General features: G+C 42.2%; 1 protein-coding gene across 2 annotated transcripts; it reads left to right on the plus strand.

The window, feature by feature from the left end:
• Nucleotides 1-374: 374 nt before the first annotated feature.
• On the plus strand, nucleotides 375-23,182 carry rd3 (retinal degeneration 3, GUCY2D regulator). Of its 2 annotated transcripts, XM_078404781.1 has the most exons (4): nucleotides 375-433; nucleotides 764-1,058; nucleotides 9,132-9,449; nucleotides 19,416-23,182. In XM_078404781.1, exons 3-4 carry the CDS (start codon nucleotides 9,154-9,156, stop codon nucleotides 19,711-19,713), a joined length of 594 nt encoding a protein of 197 aa, XP_078260907.1. In that variant the 5' UTR covers nucleotides 375-433; nucleotides 764-1,058; nucleotides 9,132-9,153; the 3' UTR covers nucleotides 19,714-23,182. The 2 variants fall into 2 exon arrangements, with proteins under 2 accessions (XP_078260907.1, XP_078260909.1); XM_078404783.1 differs by lacking the exon at nucleotides 375-433 and having other exon boundaries at nucleotides 685-1,058.
• Nucleotides 23,183-27,785: the final 4,603 nt, after the last annotated feature.

Here is a 27,785-nt window from a genome sequence, read left to right on the forward strand (position 1 = left end):
GGGTTCTGAATGTCTACCCTCGGATCTGAAGCCACACCTGGCCTCGTGGGCAGAGGAGTTAATAGACCTGATGCAGTACCTGTCTTGACTAGTCATGAGGCTGTGAAACTGAGAAGGTCAGATGGAGGAGGAACAATCGCTCTACAATATTTCCTGGTTTAATAATCATATCCAGCATTCGTCATGTATTGACACACTCATGTATCTCACACTCTTTCTTCCCAAAGGCTGCACTTATATAAATGCATAAAAACAATCTTCCGCATAATATGCAACACTTCAAAGTGCTCTTGATGTGAAACAAGGAAGCCCCCACTTTGTCCCAATAATAGCAACGCCCAAAGGAAACAAGAAGGATGCAATTAATTTTTTTAATAAAAGAAAATGCAAACGAAATGAACGGTTGGAAACAAATTGCCAACTGTTAGAACAGGTAAGATTAAAGAGATCCTCTTGTGATTATCAAAGAGGATTATTCCAAGCTCTCCGCTTTACCAGCCAACTGTTTTCCGTGTTTCACTTAGCAAATTACATGTAATCCAGTTAAAAGCAGAAGGAGACACTTGAAACAGGAATACAGCCATATCATCAAACGGATACTGGAAAATTCTGAGTCCGGGCAGCAAATTGGTGCTATTTGCTTTATGCATCTTGTCTGACTCTGGGGCTTGTGATTGTTGTTTGTCCATTTGTCGGTGCGCACCAGTCTCCGACCCCCAGCATAGACGCCTCTCTCTCTCTCTCTCTCTCTCTCTCTGCCCAGGGATCGCTGCAGACAAAGCTCATTGTGGGAATCGGCTTGGACAATCTCCATGGCAACTGCAAACCCCATCACAGGAGAGCGAAGGCTTCGCCAGTGAAGCATCTTCGGGAAGGTGCGGTGGAGGCAACAGGTTCCGAGGGGACAGACTCTACAACTGCTCCTCCAGCGTTGACCACGTTGGCGGCCGCCAGTGATAAAGTTGCTGCACCACACACTGGATCTTTGCCTCTCACTTTCATGTCCCCTTCAGCACACTCCCCTGGACGCGAGCAAGGAGAGTCTGCCTTCAACAAGGGTAAGTGGCGCAATTGCTCGTGTTTGTGTTCGCTTGGCAAAACATCAGCTCTGTTTAAAAAAAAAAAAAATGCAGCCACATGGAACTGCAGGTGCTCGAATATTGTGTAAGACACAACGTGCTGGAGTAACTCAACGGGTCAGGCTGCACCTCTGGAGATCTGAAGAAGGGTTCCAACCCGAAATGTCACCCATCCTTGATCCCTGGAGATGCTGCCTGGCCCACTGAGTTAGCCCAGCACTTTGGGTCTATCTCAATAGGACATGGATAAGCGACTTTTCGGATTGGGACCCTAATTTTAGCAGGGGGGTGGAGGCGGGGGTGGGGTGGGAGTGGGGTGGGGGGAAAGAAAGATGGAAAATATTTGGGGCAGGACAGAAGAGGGGGTGGGGGTTGCTTGGCAGATAGGTGAACAAAGGTTGGAGGAAAAGGAAAACAAAAGGCGACTAAAGGACTCAAGGAGACAAAATAGTGTCAGGTAGGAGAGAAGAGGAGTGAAATGTGAAGTGACTGACTATATGTGCAGGGGGACAAGGTGGGGGAGGTTTGGAGAGTGGGAGAAAAGGGTGCACACTGAGGTGGGGGGGGGGGGTGGGTGGGGGCAGGGGGGAATAGCCAAGGGAAAGGAAGGATGGGGAGGAAAGAGAAAGCATGGGAATGGGGGAGGAGGTTGCTCTGATTTTTATATTGCTTTCCTGACATAAGAAGAGGCAGCCAGGCACGCTTTCCCCGCTGTTGGGTGAAGTTCTGGATCAAATTGAGGTTTATCTTTTAGTGATGTACCAGAAGGAAATCGAGTCAAATAATCTACATTAAATATCAATCCTGAAAACACAGTATCTCCTTTATGGTATCCAAAATAATGATAATTGTGCATGCACACAGTTATTCTAATGCCGTTAGATAATTTTGCTTTACCTGTGATTATGAGAACAGATTATATCTACATTTGTTGATTGGAAATGGATACAGCACGGCTATTTGTTAAAACTGGAAAATAAATTAAATCATTAAGATAAAAGCAGCCAATGCAGACTATTCAAAACCCAGAATACAGAATATATTTAACCAGGTCCTTGAATTAGTTAAATAACATTTGAAAATAACGTGTTCCAAGGTAACAACATACCCCTGTCTCACTTACCAACCACATAATGGTAGCTCCTATAATGTGTTTGTTTTAGGATTAACAGCAAATGAATTTGGATGAATGCTCATTGACCTGCTCTCATTGCAATTTGAATCCAGTTTCGCCCAGTTTGGACAAACTCATTATTTTCTATTCATGCCTCAAATAACATCCTTGACTTCTGCAAAACAAACCTCACAGCTATCAGTCTGTGGCCAGTCCAAAGATAGTATATATACTCCTTCATCCCCTACCTCCACTGTAGTTCACTATGTCTCTGTGTGACAAGGTTTTTTATTCTTTTGCTCTGATTTCTCGTGGAGGGCTGTTTTTGATAATATAACTGGTATTAGTTGGTAGGAAGGAACTGTAGATGCTGGTTTAAACTGAAGATAGACACAAAAAGCTGGAGTAACTCAGCGGGACAAGCAGCATCTCTGGAGAGAAGGAATGGGTGACGTTTCGGGTCGAGACCAGTCTGAAGAAGGGGCTCGACCTGAAACGTCACCCATTTCTTCCCTCCTGAGATGCTGCCTGCTCCGCTGAGTTACTCCAGCTTTTTGTGTCTATCTTTGGTATTAGTTGGTTCTCGGTGTCGTCTTTTGGTGCTTGGACAATAGATTTTGCATTTGTCCTCTCATGCAGCTCCTGATTTGCCATATGCCCTAGTTAGAATATTCAGAGAATATTCCTAAGTTCCTTGCCTTGTTAATTCTCTGGCTTGTGAGTTATTCTTGCTGCAACCATCTGGGATTTTGAGTCATTCATGATGACTCAGTCAGGGTGGTGCAGTTGAAGATTCGTGGTGTTGTGTCCCTGACCAAATCTCCTGCTTCAACTGTTTTAACTGATACATTCCTCTCAGAGAAGGCTGCCAAGTTCAGATGAAACATCTCTATTCCTTTTAAATTGTCCTGTTCTCCAACAACCTTGAACATTTTTTTTAAGGATTCTCCCAATGCCTTGACCAGACTAAGGTTTTCCCTTATGATAGGCACAAAATGCTGGAGTAACTCAGTGGGTCAGGCAGCCTCTCTGGAGCAAAGGAATATGTGATGTTTCGGGTCGAGACCCTTCTTCAGGGTATAAATAGTTACTCCAGCATTTTGTGTCTATCTTCGTTGTAAACCAGCATCTGCAGTTCCTTCCTACACATAAACGTGTCCCTTCCTTAACAATTGAAACTCTCAACAGAAATAGGTGTTCAAACCATGTTTATTGCGCGCAAGTCACCCATCAAAAATTGTATGACCCTGCCCACATCAATCTTAGACTTTGTGTCAGCTGCCTGCTATTCTGCCTGCTTCCCATCAATTACTCCTACAGTGAATTTGAACAGTGAGATGAAATTGAAATATGGGCAAATGGAATGATCCCAACAGATGAATCAGCTTCCCACAGTTGATTTAGCTTTCCCTGTGATACATCTGTCCTTGCACATCATTTCATTTGGAAATATTAAAGGGGTTTTATAAAAAACGCTCAACATCATTCACTGAAGAAAGATGAATACTCGTAGCTACCTCTTGCTTTCTTCTCCCCCCCTCTCCCCCCTCCCACCCCCATCCTAGTCATCCTATCATTTCCCCTGTTTGCATCCTTGTAGGTCTTCGTTATCACCTCTTCCCCAGCCAACAAAGGGCCGTGATGGGCTCCACCCTTGGTCATCTGATGACGGCCCTGCTTTCTCTGATGATTTTATTAACCTCCAGTTCCCTCCCCTCTACTTTTTGTCTGAAGAAGGTTCCCGACCTGAAACATCGGCCATTCTTTTTCTCCAAAGATGCTACCTGAACCGCTAAGTTACTCCAGCACTTGGTTTCCATTTCTGCTACTGCCTAGTCCACTGGCATGGGTAAAATAATTGCTATGACAGAGTCAATGCTCATCGTTGATTTTGATATAGCAATTATTTTACCCATGTGAGTGTTTTTTTGTGCCGATGTTTGATCGATTAGATGCTGTGGTACAATTAGTGTGGAACTGGGTAATTGCCTCAGTGGCCGTCTTGGAGACTCAACAATGCGGCCATTATTTTTCCATTGTAGAACTACGGATGGGTAAATATGTTTGCTGAGAGGACATTGACTTCTAGCCCCACAGTCGTGGGGGTCTAATGATTATCACAGCGTAGGTTTACACATGAAAAGTTAATATCTAGGAGATACATTAATAGACTACTGGCTGCATTTAGCTACAGGAATTATGACCTTTCGAAAAAAAATGGGAGGTGATGAATGAAATATGAAAAAAGGTGATTTTGAATATTATTCATAACTTATTTGAGTGTTTTTTTTAGGGGGATGGGTGCAGATAAATTCTATATGTTTCCTAATTTGTCTGGTTTGGCTACAGTGGCGCTGTTGGTAGAGCTGTTGTTCCACAGCGCCAGATACCCGAGTTCGATCCTGACCTTGGGTGTTGTCTGCGTGGAGTTTGCAAGTTCTCCCAGTAACTGTGTGGGTTTCCTCCTGGTGCTTTAGTTTTCTCCCACATCCCCAAGTCATGTAGGTTTTATAGGCCAACTGTCCCTAGTGTGTAGGGAGCAGATGAGAAAATGGGCATAACATAGAACTTTCTGTGAATGATTCGGTGAGCCAAACTTCCCTTTTCCATGTCTTATCTCTGAACTAAACTAAACTTAAAAAAACTAAACACCATTGAGCGTCTAAATATCAAAAAATAACAAATAAACATTTAATAAAAATTATAATATTATTACCTAACTAACCATCTCCTGGTAGTAAAATGCCAACATTGGAGACACAAGAAATTGCAGATGTTGGAATCTTGAACAAACCACACAGTGCTAGAAAACCTCGGTGGATCAGGCAGCATCTGTGGAGGGATTGAAAAAACAATGTTTTGAGTTGGAACTCTTCTTCACAATAATTGGAGTAAGAGTGGAGAAAGCTGGTAAAAAAAGAAGTTGGGGTGAGACAAAGCCTGGCAAGTGATTGGTGGAAGATAGGTACATCTCTGGAGAAAAGAAACAGGTGACCTTTCGGGTCGGAACCCTTCTTCAGAGAGGCTGCCTGGCCTGCTGAGTTGCTCCAGCACTTTGTGTCTATCTTCGGCATCAATCGGCAACTGCAGTTCCTTCCTACAAGTGATAGGTGGATACAGGTGAAGGGGAGGGGGGGGGGGAGGTTGGTAGATGGGTGGAGTAAGTGACAAAAACTAGAGGTGAAAAAGGAAACAAAAGAGATAGGAAGAGGAATGCAACGTAAAGCTGGAAGGAGAAGAGGAACAAGGAGGAGAGGAACAGTGGGGATAAAAGAGAAATTGGGACTCATGGATGGGAGATGAGTGTACAAAGAAGGGGGAAGGTGCAGCTACATGGAGGGATGGGAGAAATGTGTTTGCACTAGGGTAGGGGTGTGGGTACAGGAAAGAGTGGGGGTTGGGGGTGAATATTAGGGAAATTGGAGAATTCAAAGTTCATGCTGTTGGGTTATAACTACCTATGTGGAATGTGAGCTGCTATTCTTTCAGTTTGGTCTCACCCTGGCAATGGAGGAGGCCCAGGACAGAAAGATCAGTATGGGAATAGGATGGAGAGTGAAAATAGTGAGCAACCCAGAGAGCCAGCAGGCCTCGGTGTTCAACAAAAATACCAATGTTGGTATCTTTTAAGATTTGATGAGTTTCTCATGAGTATTTTAAAAAATATATAAAATCTATAAAGAATCCGTTCTCAGGTTCTATTGATATTGATTGATATGATTCAATTCTAGCATGAAAGAAGATTTGAGAAATAGCATTAGAGAATAATTTTGTTTTGTACGTCTTTTGTGTTTTCTACCTCAATTAGATTTTACACCTAAATTAACTAAGAGCATTTTTTTTTTAGTAGGAATGAGCTGCAGATGTCGGTTTAAACCGAAGATAGATACTAAAAGCTGGGAGTATTTTTTCATGGTTTGTTTTTAAAAGATCCTGATTTAATTCACCACCCGTACAGAGACTCCTGTAACTAGAAAGATTACCAAAGAGGAGGTGTGGTGGACTTAAAGCACACTAAAAGGCCTGTCCAAGTTACATGATTTTTAAGGTGACTGCCGGCGACTGTCAAAGTCATAGCAGATCGCCAAGATCTTCTTTTACCCTACGACAATGACCACGACAATGCCGAGTCAGGTTGATACAAATTACTTTTTTTTGTGAAACTACCACCTGGCTAAGAGATTACACCGTCTTCGGAAACATCGCGAAATTCCCACGCTCACCTAACCGTCAAACTGTCGCCTTCAATCTACCTGTCAAATGTCCTGACGGTAAATAAGTTGGTTAAACAAAACTATCTTCTGGTATCTTCAAATGCCTTTTCTTAATTTAATATTACGTGCCTCTAAATGCATCTGCGACAACCTAGCAAACCTGGGGACAGCATGCGACAGACAGCGCCCGCAATAAGCTACGATACCTGGCGACAAGCCAGCTGTCGCCGAGAAATTTCTATCTGGAATTTTTTTCCGCGACGCGCCGAGATCCGCTACGATTCATTGAAGACTCCTCACGATCATGCCCGCCACACCCCGGCGAATGTTCGGCGATAGCCTAGTCGCCGGCAGTCGCCTTAAAATCGCTTAAGTGGACAGGCCCTTAAACCAGGTAAGCCCGCAGAGCCTATCCAAATGCAGCCCCGGACTTTGTGTGAAGCTAGAGAGCAATAGTGGAGGTTCTTTTAGAGATATTTACATCATATTTAACCGCAGATGAAGTTCTGCGAGGCTAGAGGGTGACTAATGCTGATTGTTACTTAAAAAGGAGAGCAAGTACAAGCCAGGGAACTACAGGCTGGTGAGCGTGATATCAGTGGTGGGTAAGCTACTGTTGACGGACACGATCTACAGCATTTGGATAGACAAGGACTCATTAGGGATAGTCAGCCTGGCTTTGTGCTAGGGAAATCGTGTCTCACAAATCCATTAGAGATTTTTGAAGAGGTTTAGTTTAGTTTAGAGATACAGCGCGGAAACAAGCCTTTCAGCCCACCAGGTCCGCGCCGACCAGCGATCCCCGCACATTAACACTCTCCTACACACACTAGGGAACATTTTACATTTACCAAGACAATTTACCTACAAACCTGTATGTCTTCGGAGTGTGGGAGGAAACCGAAGATCTCGGAGAAAACCCACAAAGGTCACGGGGAGAATGTACAAACTCTGTACAGACAGCACCCGTAGTCGGGATCGAGCCCGGGTCTCCAGCGCTGCAAGCGCTGTAAGGCAGCAACTCTACCGCTGTGCCACCGTGTCGCCAGGTAACTGAGAGGACTGTTGAGGGCAGGACAGTGGAGGAGGTCTATGTGGACTTCAGCAAGGCCTTAGACAAGATCCCACATGGTAGATTAGTTTGAAAGGTTAGTTCGCATGGGAACTAGGGAGAGCTAACTAATTGGATACATAATTGGCTTGATGGTAGGAAGCAGAGGCTGATGATGGAAGGATGTTTTTTAGACTGGAGGCCTGTGACATAGTGTGCTTAGGGATTGGTGCTGGGCCCATTGTGGTTTATCATTCAGATCAACGATTTGGATGAGATTGTATAAGGTATAATTAGTAAGTTTGCAGTGACATTAAAATAGATGGTATTGTGGATAGTAAAGAAGGCTATCAACAATTATAGCAGGATCTTGGTCAACTAGGTTAGTTGGCTGAGAAATGATGAGTGGTGTTTAACGCACATAAGGACGGGGTGTTGAACTTTGGGAAGTCAAATGAGGGTAGGACTTTGATGGTGAGTGTTAGGGGCCTGAGGAAGTCGTAGAAACACTGGGATCTAGGAGTAAAGTATATAATTCCCTGAAAGAGGTATTGCAGGTTGACGGGGTGGTGAAGAAGGTGTTTGATATGCTGGTCTTCATCAGGCAGGGCATTGAATGCAGGATACAGTTGTGCAAAGTTCGGGAGGGCCGCACTTGGAGTATTGGGTTCAATTTTGGTTACCCTGCTCTGGGAAAGATTTCATTAAGTGGGAAAGAATGCAAAGTAGACTGATGAGAATGTCATCAGGATGCAAGGGCCTGAGTTATTGGAACAGGTTGGGCAGGCAAGGACTTTAGTTCTTCAGGCGTAGGAGGCTGAGGGAGGAGCTAATAGAGGTGTATAAAGCAATGAGGGGCGTAGATAGGATGTATGCACAGAGTCTTTTAAGGGCATGGGAATCAAAACCGGAGCGTGCCGCTTTACGATGAGAGGAGAAAGATTTCAAAGAGATCAGAGGGACTACTTCATCACGCACAGGGGGTTCCATATGTGGAACGAGCTACCAGGGAAAGTGGTTGAGGCAGATAAAAACATTCCAACAATAACAATATTTAAAAGACAGGTACGTGGACTGGAAAGGTTTAGAGGGATATGGGCCAAACATGAGCAAAAGGACTAGCTGAGATGGGCATTTTGGTTGGTACAGATGAGTTGGGCCAAAGGGTCTATTTCGATGCTGTTTGACTCTATGACTGTCAGGTAATTATTTAAAACTATGCTTCCTTGGGTTACAGAATAGGAGAAATATAGAAAGATATAGTAAGACTTTATTTGATCCATATCTTTGAAAGAACTTTTCAGTCAGTCCCAGTGGAGATAGTTGAGGCAGGTCCTATTGCAATGGTTAAGAAACATTTAGACAGGTACATAGATAGGACAGGTTTGGAGGGATATGGGCCAAACATGGGCAAGTGGGACTAGTATAGATGGGACATGTTGGTCGGCATGGGCAAGTTGGTCTGAAGGGCCTGTTTCACGCTGTATGATTGTATGACTCTATGAGTGCCTCCTACAGTAAGTATTTCAGTTGGTGTTGAATTTCCCTTGAGTGCAATCACTTAACACTTGTTTATTATGGTTGCCCTCAGTGGCTCAGGCAGAAATACTATGGCTTCTGTGACTTTAAGAGAAAACGTGTAGGTTACTAAATCTTCCTTCCTGCACTTCCAGAGCACGCTGCCACCAGTGAACAATGTCGATGTCTTCATGGTTTAAATGGAACGAGCCCTATCACAGATTCGCGCAGAGGAATCCCACAGAGATGGTCGTGGAGACTCTCATGATGGAACTTGGCTGGCAGCTAAAACAAGCCGAAAAGATGCAAAGGGAGCGAGAAGATGAGTGTAGAAGAATAAAGACAGGCGTGGATTACAGCTGGCTGGTCAGCCACCCTCAACACAGCTCTGACGTGACCCTTGGAGAGAGACCTGACCTTGAGGAAGCCTGTTCCAAGATCCACCCCAGTTACTGTGGACCAACGGTACTTAGGTAACCTTCCTGCACTCTGATATTAACTTGTTATATGATCCTTTGGATGAACTAGACTGATTAAGAAACGCTGTGGAGTGGGCAGTGAGTAGAGTTGCTGCTTCACAGCTCCAGTGAGCCAGGTTCAACCTTAATCTCCGGCACTCTCTGTATGGACTTTGCTTATTCCCACTGTGGTCACCACAGTTGAATAAACTGTATTTCCTCCCAGTATTCAGGTTTCTCCCCACATCCAAAGTTGCGCAGACCAGCGGGTTAAATGATGACTGCACATCACCGCTAAGGACTAGGTGAGGGGTACAATCTGTCGAGGGGAGGGAGAGGAGGGGGACTGATGAGAATGCGGGGAGAATAGATTTCATGAAGAAAAAGAAGAGAATGAGATTGCTCGGTGTGGCACTGTAGACTCGGTGCTTTGAAATAACCATCTTTTATGTCATTAAGTGGGGTATGGAAATTTGAAAAAAGGCAGGCGGACTGATCATTCAGCCTCTGGAAATGATGCGCTTGATTTATTAAATATTTTTGCACATGTGGCTGCATTTGATACTTATTTATTACAGCAAGTTGGTTTACATGCAATTTTTGTAGCTGAGCCAGTATTTTTCTATTCAGTGCAGTTACTTTAATTTTGCTTACATTTTAATTTTAATTAAATTAATTTTAATTAAATGCTGCAGTTTTTTAAATTTTGATGTCTTACGGGATCTCTCACCAAAGCTTCAAAAAACCTTGTAGCCCGAGCCAGCATGTGCAAGCTGATAGTACATTACCAAACCCCAATAATACAATCATAATCATAATCATACTTTATTATTCAAGTATGTTTTGCAACATACAAGGAATTTCATTTGCCATACCAATACAAAGCAACAAAACAGACAAAATACATTTTAACATAAACATCCACCATAGTGACTCCTCCACGTTCCTCACTGTGATGGAAGGCGAAAGAAAAGTTCAATCTACTTCCCTTCTTTGTTCTCCCACAGTCGGGGGCCTCGAGCCTTCCGTTGACGAGGCGATCTTGGCTCCCGTAGCCAACGGTCTGGCCCTCCGCGTCGGGGCGATCAAGTTCCCGCATCGGGGAGATCTCAGCTCCCCCGCGCCAGGCGATCTGACCCCGGGTCGGGGCTAGTCGAACCTTCTGGACTTTGGAGCTTCCCGACATCGGTCTCTGCAAGCCCCATTTATTTTTTGGTGATACTTTGTCCACCTCCAAACAGCACTTGGTGTTTCCTGCAGGCGATTCCATCTTTCTGCTACGTTAAGTATTATCCCTAAGCTGCTGTTGATCACCTTCAGTGTCCACGATCTTTCCTTTACCATTCCATGGCTTCGTATTTGCATTTATAATGGCACAATTTATAATGCAACAAAAATGGCCGTTTTTGGCTTCTTGGTTTGCGGATAGACAATAGACAATAGACAATAGGTGCAGGAGTAGGCCATTCGGCCCTTCGAGCCAGCACCGCCATTCAATGTGATCATGGCTGATCATTCTCAATCAGTACCCCGTTCCTGCTTTCTCCCCATACCCCCTGACTCCGCTATCATTAAGAGCTCTATCTAGCTCTCTCTTGAATGTATTCAGAGAACTGGCCTCCACTGCCCTCTGAGGCAGAGAATTCCACAGATTCACAACTCTCTGACTGAAAAAGTATTTCCTCATCTCTGTTCTAAATGGCCTACCCCTTATTCTTAAACTGTGGCCCCTGGTTCTGGACTCCCCCAACATTGGGAACATGTTTCCTGCCTCTAATGTGTCCAACCCCTTAATAATCTTATACGTTTCGATAAGATCCCCTCTCATCCTTCTAAATTCCAGTGTATACAAGCCTAGTCGCTCCAGTCTTTCAACATATGACAGTCCCGCCATTCCGGGAATTAACCTAATAAACCTACGCTGCACGCCCTCAATAGCAAGAATATCCTTCCTCAAATTTGGAGACCAAAACTGCACACAGTACTCCACATAACTGTGATTATGATGTCACATAACTTGCCATTGGTTTGATGTGGGGGTGGTGGTTTGATGACTGGGAGGAGGGAAGTTGGGACAGAAGGCAAGGGGGCTGAGGGAATATACCAGGATAATCTACTTATCCTTCAGAATCAGAATAACCTTTATTGTCATCCAAAAAAACAAGTCTTTTGGACGAGATTTCGTCACCCACAGTCCAACAATAAGAGCAATAAAAAGAAGCAATTACACACACAATCACAAACCAACACAAATCAAAAATAAAGAAACATCCATCACAGTGAGTCTCCTCCAGTCACCTCCTCACTGTGATGGAAGGTCAGAATGTCTTTTATCTTCCCCTGCCGTCTTCTCCTGCGGTCAGGCTGTTGAAGTTGCCACGCTCCAGGCCGCGCCTTCATTAAAAGCTTAATAAAGTTGGCGGTGGTGGTATCGTTCCCAATTAATTTATTCCTGTGCCAAAGTATTGAGTTTAAGACTACACACAGAGCACATCTGGAAATTTCTGTTTCAGCAATGTCAGAGGAATCGTGAGAGATGCTTATCTAACACTCCTCACAACTCCTCCCCGGGTTCAATCCCCGGCATCTCCACTCCTTTGACGGCGGCATGGTGGCGCAGCGGTAGAGTTGCTACCTTACAGCGAATGCAGCGCCGGAGACTCAGGTTCGATCCTGACTACGGGCGCTGTACTGTACGGAGTTTGTACGTTCTCCCCGTGACCTGCGTGGGTTTTCTCCGAGATCTTCGGTTTCCTCCCACACTCCAAAGACGTACAGGTATGTAGGTTAATTGACTGGGTAAATGTAAAAATTGTCTCTAGTGAGTGTAGGATAGTGTTAATGTGCGGGGATCGCTGGGCGGCGCGGACTCGGTGGGCCGAAGGGCCTGTTTCCGCGCTGTATCTCTAAATCTAAAAAAAAAATCTAAACATCTCTCCTCGAAGGTTGAAGTAGATTCTTGGGAATTTTGCTTCAACCCTTTTTTATACCAATAGAAAAGCAAGCATTGTTGTCTTATTCTTGATAAAATTCCATCATTCTAAGGTTTATAACGACTATCAAATGGCAGATGCATCATGACCTGATTAACATCCCGCGCCATTGTCTAAACTTCAATTATCAGCAGTCTTTGTTTGCAGCCCCAACAATAGCTTTTATTTGGTGTTATCATTCTGAACTAAAGCTGAGGGTTGAGTGAAACCTGTTTTGGTTTACTCATTTTGGTTTAAACATTGTTGCATTAACTATTCTGCATTTTCAAACTTATAAATATATATTTACACCTTTACAGAATGGCTGCTGAAAACAATGCTAATGAGACATCAGAGAGGGAATAGAATCGGGCAAGGGACCAGGCAATTAATTTAAAGAGAATATTTTTCAAAACAGTAGATTGTTCCTTAAAATTCATATAACATTAAAATCAACTTACAATGCAATAACCTATTTAAACTGCAAGTGCTGATTTTGCAGCCAATATCAAACACAGGGCCAAGAGCTAACATGTTGAGGATTTTCTTCTTTTAAAGAATTATGAACTTTTGAATTTGGGTGCTCCGGTTTCGTCCCACATTCCAAAGATGTGCCCATCTGTAGGTTAATTGGCTTCTATAAATTGCCCCTAATGTATAGAACTGGTGTACCGGTGATCGATAGTCAGAGTGGACTCAGTGGGCAGAAGGGCCTGTTTCCACACTATATCTCTAAACTAAACAAAAAAATTCATGTAACATTAGAACCAACTTACAACACAACAATCAATTTAAACTGCAAATTCAGAATTTTCCAGCCAGTATCAAACACAGGGCCTAGAGCTGGCATGCAGAGGATTTTATTCTAACAAAGAACTATGAACTTTGGAACCTTCCAATCTAAAGGACCGTTAGGCAATATCATCGAGTTTGTTCAAGGCTACGAGAGATGTTTAGACTTCATGAGGGCGATGCAGGAAAGCGTAGTTGAGGCCACAATGAGACGAACTATAATCTTTTTGAGTGGCGGAGAAGGCTTGAGGGCCTATTTTTGCTCTTATTTTAAATTTCTTAGCTGTTGGCATTTGCTGATAGCCCTGTAGCTCATTATGCGATTCCTCCCTCAGCTGTATAATCAGTATGGATCTGCAGCCCAGACAATATGTATTCCTCCAGTCACTGTCACCAATGGCATTTATAACTATCAGCAATGAAAAGGGAGAAGAACAGGGGAAGGACCTGAAGATGATTCAAAGAAAAAAGTTTATTGTCATTTGCACAAGCATGGTGAGGTATAGGTACAATGAATATCTCACCGTTAGACCAGCACAAAGTCATTGAAAGAACTAGAAAGAAAAGAAAGAAAACAAGCACTATGAGGATCACTGGGTTAGCCAAAAACATATCTTTAGCTATAAAAGTGCAATAAATTATCATTTGTTTTCTATCTATTTATCATTATAAATTTGGATTAAATAATTTCTTTCCCTCCTCCACCCAGTATCAAATGTTTCGACCATCATTTCAAGAGAGAGCTAGATAGAGCTCTTAAGGATAGCGGAGTCAGGGGGTATGGGGAGAAAGCAGGAACGGGGTACTGATTGAGAATGATCAGCCATGATCACATTGAATGGCGGTGCTGGCTCGAAGGGCTGAATGGCCTACTCCTGCACCTATTGTCTATTGTCTATTGTCTATTTCCTTTCGTTGTGCTACATGCCAACTTAACATGAGGCATTCTGAAGGTAATACGCATGTGGAAACAAGGAACTGAAGATGCTGCTTTACCAAGGAGAGACATAAAATGATGGAGTAGCTCGGCAGGGCAAGCAGCATCTCTGGAGAATATGGATAGGTGACGTTCCTGGTCAGGACCATTCTTCAGATCCAGGAAGGGTCCCGATCTGAAACGTCACCTATCCATGTTCTCCAAGAGATGCTGCCTGACCCGCTGAGTTACTCTAGCACTTTGTGCCTTTTCTTCTGTAATAAACGTATGGACATTGTAGTTACCATCAGTATATCGCCCTTTACTTCACCTCAATTTTAAATAATTTTGCAAGCCAAATGTTCAATTCTCTAAATGCAAAATAATTTCCGTGAAGGTGAGGTGAGATAGATTTTAAAAACTAACAGAAAGGAATTGGTGGTTGTAACATTTCAAAACTGTCAATATTCAGCGATACCACCCTGTGAGATTGACAGAGTTTCCAGTGATAATAAATACAGAAATTTATAATGTGTTGCAAGTGATTTCCTTTTCCTTCACTGAGTACATCACACTGAGGCAGTCAACAAAGAACCAGTGGATTATCATATTGCTTGACATATGTTGTACAAACTGTACTTGCTGTAGAATGAGTTTTGCCATGCTGAGTTAGGTGCAGTTGATATTTCAATGATTTATGACATGTTGAGGGTAGAGGCCGGTGGGGGGGGGGGGGCGGGAAATGTGTTGCCTGGCTACTGGGAAGAAGGGACAGGTGAAATGGGAGAGTTTTCAATTAGGTACAGTGCATTCAGAAAGTATTCAGACCCCTTCACTTTTTCCACATTTTGCCACGTTACAGCCCGATTTTAAAATGGATTAAATTCTTTTTTTTAATCATCAATCTACACACAATACCCCATAATTAAAAAACCAAAACAGGCGTTTAGAAATTTTTGCAAAGTAATTAATAAGAAATAACTGAAATATCACATTTACATAAGTATTCAGACCCTTTACTCAGTACTTTGTTGAGGCACCTTTGGCAGCGATTACAGCCTCAAGTCTTCTTGGGTATGACCATACAAGCTTGGCACACCTGTATTTGGGTAATTTCTCCCATTCTTCTCTGCAGATCCCCTCAGGCTCTGTCAGGTTGGATGGGGAGCGTCGATGCACAGCTATTTTCAGGTCCCTCCAGAGATGTTCGATCGGGTTCAAGTCCGAGCTCTGGCTGAGCCACTCAAGGACATTCACAGACTTGTCACAAAGCCACTCCTGCATTGTCTTGGCTGTGTGCTTAGGGTCGTTGTCCTGTTGGAAGGTGAACCTCCGCCCCAGTCTGAGGTCCACAACACTCTGGAGCAGGTTTTCATCAAGGATCTCTCTGTACTTTGCTCTGTTCATCTTTCCCTCGATCCTGACTAGTCTCCCAGTTCCTGCCACTGAAAAACATCCCCACAGCATGATGCTGCCACCACCATGCTTCACCGTACGTATGGTATTGGCCAGGTGATGAGTGGTGCTGCTTGGCATTCAGGCCAAAGAGTTCAATCTTGGTTTCATCAGACCAGAGAACCTTGTTTCTCATGGTCTGAGAGTCCTTTAGGTGCCTTTTGGCAAACTCCAAGCAGGCTGTCATGTGCCTTTTACTGAGGAGTGGCTTCCATCTGGCCACTCTACCATAAAGGCCTGATTGCAGATATAGTTGTCCTTCTGGAAGGTTCTCCCATCTTCACAGAGGAACTCTGGAGCTCTGTCAGAGTGACCATCGGGTTCTTGGTCACCTCCCTGACCAAGGCCCTTCTACCCCAATTGTTCCATTTGGCCGGGTGGCCAGTTCCATGAAGAGTCCTGGTGGTTCCAAAGTTTTTTCATTTAAGAATGACGGAGGCCACTGTGCTCTTCGGGACCTGCAATGCATAATTCAAATGCATGCATTTGAATCAGTCCGACAGCATTTTGCCTTTTACATGCATTACATGACTGAATAATCAGAGTTTGTTACAAGGTTCAAACCCCACAGTGGGCTGTAGATTTGAGCTCCTTAAAATGTGGCCTTTCCCCACAGAACCTCCGCGGTGGCTGCATCGAGCATCAGCGTACCCGTGTATATAGCCCTGTACCTTGCAAAATTCAGTCACGAACAACTCCTTGCATTGGAAGACCTACAATGTTTAGTAGACCAAAGGGCATCTTTCATTGAATTGATGACTCGTCTGCAGTGGTTGTGTTCATCTCAGTGTGGTTCCCCGGAACAGTCTGTAGAGCAGAAGGTCCTGTGTACAAAACTATTCCGGAAGACCTCAACTAATACCAGTGCATCTCTTTCCAAAGACACATTTTGGAAGTAGATGGATTGCAATCTCATCCTCACCAATCCAGGGGCGGTATCAAGCCGACTGCTGCTGCCGCACGACAGCGAACTGTGGCGTTGAGTTGTAGGCTGTGCTTGCAGGTTCTGGCCTGAAGGTGAGGTCTTGTTGCTTAAAATTACAGAAGGTACTTTGAACTGCACTCACTCTCTGCACTTCATTTTACCCCACAGTGCTTGTAGAGGAAGCTCCCTGCATCCACACATTGCACTCTCTTGATAACCGTGGAGTTTATTTTCCAAGTGTATGTTATTATGTGAAAAAGTATCAGAGCACATTGTTATTTATTGCCAAGGATATTTTTTAAGCCGAGATTGATAGATCCTTGGTTAGTAGAATACTGGTGTCAGGGGTTATAGGGAGAAGGCAGGAGAATGCAGGCAGGAGCTCTTAGGGCTAAGATCCCTTGTATCGAGGGATATGGAGAGAAAGCAGGAAGCGGGTACTAATTTTGGATGATCGGCCATTGAATGGTGGTGCTAGCTCGAAGGGCTGAATGGCTTACTCCGGCACTTATTTTTCTATGTTTTCTGTGTTCTAATACTTGTTATTGAAAGTGGTGCTGCATGATTCAACTTTATGGGCAAAACCCATCAATGGCTGGTATGCCAGTGTAATGGTCAGAGCAGTAGAAAACCCGGATACAAAGCACCGTGCGTTTTACTCAATCGTGTAACAGAGGTTTTGTTAATGCCTTCGCTGAAGAACCAAAACATTTCAATGATTAACATAACAAAGTAACAAATGCAGAAGTTTTAATTTATTACGTGCCCTGTGCCTTTCCTTTAGTTGATCACACTGTAAAATGCAAGTATTGAACATTCTATTCTATCATTAATGTGCAGTCATATTTCATTGCACGTTCAGCAGAGCAACAAGGGAATATGCGCTACCACAGGAGATACATCAATGACAACATACGAATTACTCTCAGTATAAGTGTCGACACCTCTTCAACAGTTCTGTCTTGGCAATCAGAAACAATTATTTTACCAATTTATTAAGTGAATACATAGTAAAAAGATTGGTAGATCATTTCACTGGGCTACTCGTAGAGGTTAAACTTCATTAGTTCATAAGTTTAGGAGCAGAATTAGGACATTCGGCCCATTAAGTCCACTCCTCCATTCAATCATGGCTGATCTATCTCTCCCTCCTAATCCCATTCTCCTGCCTTCTCCCCATAACCGCTGACACCCGTTCTAACCAAGAATCTTTCTATCTCTGCTGTAAAGATATCCTTGGAAATTCTCCTGATATAAAATAAATAAATCATAAAATAACATATTATTATTTCATTTATATTATTTACATTTCATTACATTCATTTTAATACCATTCATCAATACCATTCATTTATTAATTATATTATTATTCAATTATTAATATTATATAATTACTATTATATTATTAATAATAATAAAACAATAATAAAATAAAATAAAAAATATTAATACAAATATCCTATAATTTGGTAGTTTAACACATCCAAATCTATTTTTAGATGGCACTCAGAAGTCCACTGTGGCAAGAATTAATTCCAGGCTTGAAGCACTCTTAGCTGCAGTTATGTCACAGAGCAATTCATTTAAAAGCTTTTCTTTTTTCTCTCAATAAGTTAACTCTTCATTAAGGCTTCTTCATTCTGTATCGAGACATGGCTCCAGGGTTTTGTTCACCCTCTGACATCCAACTGGTTAATATTCTTTAAAAAAATACTTTATCTCACAAAACTAGATGATGAAAACAGGAGGCTATTTGACAACAAGGACCATCATATCCAGACTGATTATATCGCATTAAGCTGCCTTATTTAGGGTTTATAGGATTGCTTTAAACTTATATATATAGTAACAGAAGTTGGAGTAACTCATCCAACTCCTGTTATCTGCTCTAAAGATTATGGTTGATCTTTTACCTCAGTGTCACTTTCCCACACTAACTTCATATCCTTTGATACTAATATCTAAAAATCTCTGCCCTGAATATACTCAATTACTCTTCAATACTCATGACCTCCCGGTAGAGAAATCTTTTTCATTCTTATCCTTAATAGCTAATCATATATTTTCAGATGCCAAACCCTGGATCTAGATATCACAGCCAGAGGACACATTATCTTTGCATTTATCCTGTCAAACTCTATTAAAACTGTGCATGTTTCATCCCATGGTTAGACCACACTTGGGACATTATGAGCAGCTCTTAAGCTATCAGTTCGGAAGAACAGATTGGCCTTGGGAATTTGGGGATCGGAGAGGCATAGATTTAACGTGGTGAAGAGAGATTTCAGAAAGCTGGGTTGTATTTCGTGGTATTTAGAAAGTTAAGGGAGGTGAAAGAGAGGGTGAGGGAGAGAGAGAGAGAGAGAGAGAAAGGGAGGGAGAGACAGACAGACAGACAGACAGAGACAGACAGACAGACAGACAGACAGACAGACAGACAGACAGACAGACAGACAGACAGACAGACAGACAGACAGACAGACAGACAGACAGACAGACAGACAGACAGACAGACAGACAGACAGACAGAGACAGAGGGAGAGACAGAAGGAGAGAGAGAAAACAAAAAACTTTCAGCCAGTTGGAGAATTCAGCACTAAGGGTCATGATCTTAACATTACAACCAGCCCTCTCAGAAGTGAATTTAGGAAATTCCTTCACTTGCCAGAGTGGTAGAAATTTGAAACTCATATTGAAGGCAGTGAAGGATATGGGGAAGCATGGGCGTTTGCAAAAGCCGTGCTTGCGTTGAGTGGTGAAACAGCTCAAGGACAGAACAGCCTCCTCCTCCCATTCCTTGGAGTTCCCATATAAATGCATCATTCCTGGTGAGGACCTGCTGCAACCATTCACCCTCTGACCTGTACTTCCATTGAATTTACAAATTAAAAAAAACCAAGGTATCTATTTTATCTGTGCAGATTTCGGCAAATGATGGATGACTACGAACCCGAGGTGCAGGAAGTGGTGCAGTTATTCCAATCCGTTCTTCAGGATACTATGGGGAGAATGAAGGCAGACCAAGAAACAAGGAAACTAACCAGGCAGTGGAGCAAGAAACGGACAGCGGGTCACACCATGATGACATTTAAATCTCGAGTGAGGATCTATCCCTTCAACAGCGATATCAAGACAGTTTCTGAAGATGTGGAGCAAGCCTTTGTTGCACCAAGGCGCGTGTGGAGCATGCCAGAGTTCAAGACTATAAAAGAGCTGTGATAGATTGTGCAAACTAATTGAAGTGATCAAGCAGATTCCATCAAATGTACTTAATGGTTCAATTTAAGATTGACTTCTGTGAACTATTCATTCGGAAGATATGGCACAATTGGCAAGGTCAGCATCTCTGGAGAGAAGGAATGGGTGACGTTCATCTCTGGAGAGAAGGAATGGGTGACGTTCATCTCTGGAGAGAAGGAATGGGTGATGTTTCATCTCCTATAATTTTTGGCTTGCTAGTTGATTTCAGACGAGAGTTAAGTCAACTATGTTGCTCTGGATCTGGAGTCAGATAGAGGGCAGGCACGTTAGACAGCAAATTTCATTCCCGGAAGGGACATTAGTGAATTAGTTGTATATTTATAACGATCCAGCAGTATCGTTATGTATCATGAACACCATTTCTGATACTTGCTTATTGATTTTAAAATCTAGCTGAATTTAAATTTCTCGTCTGCCATTGTGGGGTTTCAATTTAAGCTTGTGTCTAATATTAAGGCTTTTGAAATGCAAATCTTACACACCATGCTAATGTGCCCGCAATCGTCTAGAAATCTTAACTGATGTGAATGTGTATTGTCCGCCTGCTGCAATCAGCTTTTGCTCTTGTGAACTTGCAGATGAGAAATTGAATGGCCTATTCCTGAATATAGTATAACTGAAATTGGTTTCTAACAAAAATACAGAACAAGCAAGTGATTTGGAAACCTGACTTTAAACAATTTTCTGTTGAATATAAATTCCTGTGTCATTTCACTTGCATGTGAATTATTAGTTTATCATCATGTATTGCTGGTATACCAAGGAATGTTTGTTGTCTGAAGAAGGGTCTCGACCCGAAACATCACCCATTCCTTCTCTCCCGAGATACTGCCTGTCCCGCTGAGTTACTCCAGGATTTTGTGTCTATCTTCGATATAAGCCAGCATCTGCAGTTCATTCTTACACATGTTTATAGTGAAGTCTATAAAAAGTAATCCATTGGCATTTTAGGTGTTTCTCCATAAACAAGTTTCCATAGTGCAAGGTCAATAATGAAATGTAATGTTCTTTATTACAGATACTTTTAAGAGACGTATTGCAAATGGAGACTATTTCAGTTATTTCCATTTATAAATCAGTTTGATTTTCACCGTCTTCAAATATCATGCTATGTATCATTACAATTAATCCCTTCAAATGGTACAAGTTAGAAACTACGAATCGGGGAGGGCTAACAGATGTTTTGCTGATAATGTCAACCGTATGTTTGCAACCCGGTACAGTGCCCTTGGTACACTACATATCAATATGAATGATGCTGATCAATTCCTCAAAATCTACATACATTGTGGGTCGGGACATAAAGTACATGACCAGCTCCCCCCTCTCCCCTCCCCCCTCCCTCTCCCCCCTCCACCCTCCCTCTCCCCCCTCCCCCCTCCACCCCCTCCTTTCCTTCACTTCCTTGAAGGGAAGGAAAATAAATTGCAGAATGGACATCAGGGCTACACTTTAGCATTTTGTGGCATTGTAGGCAAAATGATGCATGGATACAGTAACAAAATAAAAATAAATCTGTGAAGGATTTGTGATCCAAGGCTGAACATGACGCGGGTTTCTAATCATCTTGTTTTGGTATGTTGTTATATAAGAGAAAAGTCTCGCTACTTTTCAACTCTCCATTACACCTCTGGTGTTTACAATAGCAATGAAAATGTTCCACGTATGAGACGAATAATTAACAGATCCTTTGTGATATTAGATCAGAGAATCAGAGGTACACTTTATCGGTACCTGGGCTATCATCATCATCATCATATCATATATATACAGCCGGAAACAGGCCTTTTCGGCCCTCCAAGTCCATGCCGCCCAGCGATCCCCGCACATTAACACTATCCTACACCCACTAGGGACAATGTTTACATTTACCCAGCCAATTAACCTACATACCTGTACGTCATGAAACAAAATGGGAAGAAAGACTATAAGCAGAATACCGCACTCATACATTTTACATATGTTTAAAGTTTCATAACCTTTCTCTAAGAGTTAATTGGGAAAAAATCCAATTCCTACAATTATCAGCCCTGCTGCCAGTTAGAAGGTATCATACAGTGCTTGGTTTAGTTGATCAATGCTGCATCAAGATCACTATTTGGCGCAATGGTGCAGCTGGTAGAATTACTGCCTCACAGTATCAGAGACCAGAGTTTGATTCTGACCTCGGGTGCTGTCTTGTGCGCAATTTCTCCACGACAGCATGGGGTTTCCTCCAGGTCTCCGGTTTCCTCACAAAGATGCGAGCGTTTGATGGTAAATTGCCCTTAGTGTGTAGGAAGTGGGTACAAGTGGGTTAACATAGAACTAGCTTGAATGAGTAATCAATGGTTGGCATGGATTCAGTGGGCCAAAGGATCTGTTTCCACAGTGTATCTGTTAATCAATCAGTACTTAAGTGTTGCATTCGTTTTCAGAAGACCCACTAATGGGATTATTTTATCCTAAAGAAGCATGCTTTTTCTGCCTTGGATGCTAATTGGAAGGGCCATTTTTATGACACAATCCATCTTTCTTTATGGATCCAATGATGCTGAAAAAATGAGACAAGGAATAGTATGGCGTTCATACATGCCTAATATTTTCTTGACATTGATAAATGCATGTTTCTCCAACTTATTTGGATTTTTTTTCATCAGATATCAGGTCTCACACACCTGTTAATACTATTGTACAGATGTGCAATTAGATACAGGAGAGTAGCCTGGCACAGCTGTCCCTCAAAACATTTTGCTTTCATTTGAGTGCAGTTCCCATTACTAGGTTCACGAGATTAATCCCTGGGATGGCAGAGAATTCACATGAGGAAAGATTGAAAAGACTAGGCTTGTATTCACTGGAGTTTAGAAGGATGAGAGGGGATCTTAAAGAGACATATAAAATTATAAAAGCACTGGACAAGCTAGATGCAAGAAAAATGTTCCCAATGTTGGGCGAGTCCAGAACCAGGGGCCACAGTCTTAGAATAAAGGGGAGGCCATTTAAAACTGAGGTGAGAAGGAACTTTTTCACCCAGAGAGTTGTGAATTTGTGGAATTCTCTGCCACAGAGGGCAGAGGAGGCTAAATTACTGGATAGATTTAAGAGAGATAGAGCTCTAGGGGCTAGTGGAATCAAGGGATATGGGGACAAGGTAGGCACGGGTTATTGATTGTGGACAATCAGCCATGATCACAATAAATGGCGGTGCTGGCTCGAAGGGCCGATGGCCTCCTCCTGATGTCTCTATATCAGTCCGATGTTAATGTTGCAAGTGAGAATTTCATTGTTCTGTTTCAGTTCATATGACAATAAAACACTCTTGATTCTTGACTCTTTTATAAAGTGTGAAGTTTATATTTGACTTTGAAAAGTTTATTTCCAGTCCAGAAAAATCCATTTGAACCTAAGCAATGTCTAAACTTGTGTATTGAGCAAGATGTTGCAAAGGAGACATTTCAGAAAATGTATGTATGATTGTCTAAAAAGGCAATAAAACATTATGATCATTCTGTGCATTCCATAGGTTATTTGAAAACAGTTTGATATCACATTCTTTCAGCTACATTTTTCACAGTAAGAATTGGTATTCAAGGCAGGATGAGATTAAAAAAGGGACAATACCCACTTGTGAAAGAGTGGAAGCCACAATGAAGCCAAAAAATAGGGGAGGCCAACATGGCTCACTAAATAAATTGACAAGGTAGCTCAATGGCACAGGTGGAATAAAGTTTCATCCATGCTGTGAATTTCTCTTCCAACATCCCAATATTTTGTGACAGAATTTGTTTTAAGTATATAGGCAGCGAAACAGAGTTGTATTTATATAATGTCATAGATGTTCTAAAGGGGTGCATAGCCAAGTAAGTCAATTTTGAAGTATAGTAAATGCTGTGGTGCTGTCAATTGGCACAATGCAAGATCTCACAAGCAGCAACAGAATAAATGACCAAATAATCTACTTTTGTGTTGATGGATGGGGGCGAAATGTTAGCCAGAGTTGCAAGAGAACCCTCCGGCATTTCTACGAATTATGCACAAGTCCTTAGCTAATGCTTTTTCTACTGTGCTGCAATTACGATACGATAAAACTTTATTCATCCCCAGAGGGAAATTGGTCTGCCAACAGACAAGGTACATGAAAACTTGAAATTAAAAGTGAAAACAAAAAGAAAAAGACAAGCGACTGTTGTCTGGCTGCCCCGTGTACAGCGCCTTCACTGGAACAAACGAACACAGACTTATCCCCTAGGCAGAGGATTTTAGAGTGCCCCCCCTCCCTCACCCACACTGGGTCCCCCTTTGTTCTTCACGGAGGTCCCCCCACTCCGGGTCCCTATTGTCTTCCCCATCCCCCCTCAACGCTCATCGACCGCCGATGTTCCTGCCGCCGCCGAGGCTCTCGATCCCTCCGCCGTGGCCCCCGTTACCGTTGAGGCACGCTGCTGCCGCCGAGGCTCCCATCGTCGCCGCCACCGAGACTCCTTCGGCCCAGACCGGCCTCGCCGACTGGCTTCACCGCAGTCCCTGGGAGGCCAGTGGGGTGAGTCGGGCCTACCGGCGCGGTAGTTCGGAGGGCGGGAGTTAACTTAAATGGCACACAAGATGAGGTCTCTGGAGTAGAGTTTGTACTCATGACCTGATCTTGAGAATATCAGCACTTAAAAAAGTCTGACAACCATAATGTATTTAATACTATACAAACTAGTTTGAATCAACACTACAAAGACATTTTGTTTTTAAACTGCATTCAAGTTCATTAGGCAATGAGCCAAGTTGGTTGAATTTTATGTCTAATTCTTTCGGAATGAATATTACCAAACCTAATTCCCTTATGAAAATAAACAGAATAAACTTCTTGTCCAGACTGAATATGTTCACTGATCCCGATGTTTACTGTCATTCAAGTTCTTTGCATGGATGGCTCCTGGAATACAGTGAACTGTGTACCCAGGTATGTACCCAGGTACATACATGCCTGTATGATGGCACAGCTGGTAGAGTTGTTACCTTCACAGTACCAGATATGCGGGTTCAATCCAGACTTTGGGTGGCATTTGTGTTGTGTTTGCACGTTCTGCCAATGAGTACATGGCTTTCCTCTGGGTGCTCTCAAATCCCAAAGATGTCCAGGTTGATAAGTTAAATGGCCAGTATAAATTGCCCTTGGTAGGTCAGTAGTAGAATCTGCAGGGAGTTGACAACAACTTAGGAGAGGAATAAAAATGGGATTAATGGAATGTAAATGGGTGGCTGATAGTCAGTGCGTAGTTGATGGGATGAAAGACCCGTTTCCTTCTACGGCGTTTTTGAAGATATATCATTATATTTGGTTGCTTTTAAAAACACATACATGACATCACAAGAGATCGAGATCCTTCTGTTCCAATCTGAATTGAATCAAGTGGACAAAATTTGTAAACTATGTACTGTTCTGCACAATGTGCTTCAGTACTTTTTCATTTAGGATGTGATTACCATGCAGCTTCACTTTCAAAAATGTGAAGGCATATTATGCAGTTTATGCCGTCTGAAGAAGGGTCTCAACCCGAAACGTCACCCATTCCTTCTCTCCAGAGATGCTGCCTGTCCCGCTGAGTTACTCCAACTTTTTGTGTCTACCTTATGCAGACAGTACATAGTTTGCAAAAAGCCAATGTCAAATGTCAACTGGAGAGTGATCAATGGCCCCTGGCTTGGACTACAAATGTTTGAATGATGCAAGAGGAGGGAAAGACAGACATAAGAAGCTTCAAAGCATAGGTGAAGAATAAGTAAATGCATAATGACTATCCATTATAGAAAAAGGAGCAATATAAAGGGTGAATACGCAGAATTTGGAATCATTCAGCAAATTACTACCCAGGATAGCATTAACAAAATAGATAAAGTCAAGGAAGTTTGAAAGCTGGAGAAGAAATCATCAATTTAATGTTGAGCCATATCTTCTATTCCCAGCAGCATTGCAAACAGTGTGTAATATTGGGGGTCTATTCAATTACTTGTTCAAGTGCCATTTAAATGTTAATGTTAAGAGAGAGCTGGATAGAGCTCTTAAGGATAGCGGAGTGAGGGGGTATGGGGAGAAGGCAGGAACGGGGTACTGATTGAGAGTGATCAGCCATGATCGCATTGAATGGCGGTGCTGGCTCGAAGGGCTGAATGGCCTACTCCTGCACCTATTGTCTATTGTACCTGCTTCTACCTATTCCTATGGCAGCTCTTTGCAGATAACCACCACACTGTGAAAAACTAACCCCATTGATCTCCTTCAAGTTTTTCCCTTCTTAAACCAATGTCCTCTGGTTTAGATTCTACCCTGGGAAAAGAGATTTTGTCTACATTAATTTTAATGCTTACAATGTTACAAATCTTTATAAGATCACACCTCAGCTCCTACATTCCAGTGAGAATAAACAATTTATCCTTATAACCACAGCCCTCTATTTCAGGCAACAACTTGGCGAATCTCCCGATCTCTCTCTCTATTGTTACCACAACATTCCTGTAGTGTAGCAACCAGAAAGGCACACAATACTCAAAGAGCTGTATGGCCAAGGTTTTATACATCCTCATTGTGATATCCCAAAATAACTATACTTATTTGTTTCCTTCACCAAATATGTACAATACATATTGTTCAATGTACCACATTGTTAATGGATACAGGGCCAAAGCTCTGTGCTTTAATGCTTTGTTAAAAGTTTCATAATGTCCAAAAATTAGACATTTGAGGTCAACAATTGGATTTTTACTCAAATAGCATTTAAAGAATATTTGAGCTTGTTTTTACAAATCAATTAAATAATTTTCAAGCTGCGACGGTCAAGCAGAATGATTACATTAGTACATTTACTTCAACTGCAAAACTAAAGAAAGGGCAAATTTGCACAGTACAGAGCTCACTCACACTGTGGGGGGAAATCAACCACAGTGTCATGAGATGTTGAGGAACAGATCGCAGTATAAACAAAGAATTTGTTGTCCAGTTATCCTGAAAAAAAAATCACATTGGTCCTTTGTAATGGTTTTTGGGTCAATGGTGAGAGAATCCAAAGGAATTAACTCTTCCTCTTTCCAGACTGACCAAGAAGTAAATGTCACCATTTTCAGGAATGACGAAGGAATGCTGTGTGAAATTCCCTTCTAACCAATTACATCAAATCACAGTCTATATAAAAAAGTAATATATTTATCCCCAAGCAAAATTGACAATTTTTAAGTAACCATTTACAAATGCAGAATAAAAATGATGTATTATTCTGGATATGCAAACAGAACATTTTGGAAAGGTCATGGCCACATCTTTATTGCAAAATCTTTTTAGTTACACATTTCTTTATAATTTCTACCACTGAATTGGAGGAGAGGCAACAAATTGATGTAGTACTTCCGTCATTTACTTTTCTTACTAAGGTGAAACTAGCAATTCTATTATGCTTCATCAAGGTTAAAAAGGTTTGAATATGCAGTGTAGAAGGTAAATCAGGCATTTTTGTATTTCTAGATACAATTAATGCTATTTTGTATAAAAAGAGGACAAAACTAAATTGGGGGTACTAGGAAGGCAGATGAACATAGGGAAGTGTTGAATGTAATACTACCTGCAGGATGAGTTTGACACTGGAATAAATTATGCCTCTGTGTTGAGAATGGGCAGAGTTTAGTTTAGTTTATTGTCACGTGTACCGAGGAAACTGAGAGGAGAGATGTGTACTAGTCTGAAGTGGATATCAGGTTGAATTATTGTGGAGGTGGTGGGCTGGAGCAAGGGCAAAACTAATTTGAAGAGAAAAGTACAGAGTGGTTGGAGAGGGACAAAAGTGTACAGTGAATAATAAAGGGGAAATTATACCAGTATATACAGTGACAGCCAAATATCATCTCTTTTAAAGGGTGGGACATGAGGCAGGTTAAAATTGGCTTTATAAACTGTGATAGCTAGGAGTGGGGGAGGGTCATTTAAAACTCACTTTATATTCCCCTACCATTGCCTGTTGATGAAATTGTATTTTCTTGTTTTCGTGGAGTAGAAGTCCTTCTTGTCCTTG

This window comes from Rhinoraja longicauda, chromosome 9 (genome assembly GCF_053455715.1).
Source record: "Rhinoraja longicauda isolate Sanriku21f chromosome 9, sRhiLon1.1, whole genome shotgun sequence".
Taxonomy (NCBI): Eukaryota; Metazoa; Chordata; class Chondrichthyes; order Rajiformes; family Arhynchobatidae; genus Rhinoraja; species Rhinoraja longicauda.

Bases quoted from the DNA above. Each gene is read 5' to 3' on its own strand.
- rd3 (XM_078404781.1), top strand. From the start codon at position 9,154: ATGTCGATGTCTTCATGGTTTAAATGGAACGAGCCCTATCACAGATTC. The intron at 9,450-19,415 runs GTAACCTTCCTG...TTATCTGTGCAG, and splicing joins TGTGGACCAACGGTACTTAG to ATTTCGGCAAATGATGGATG.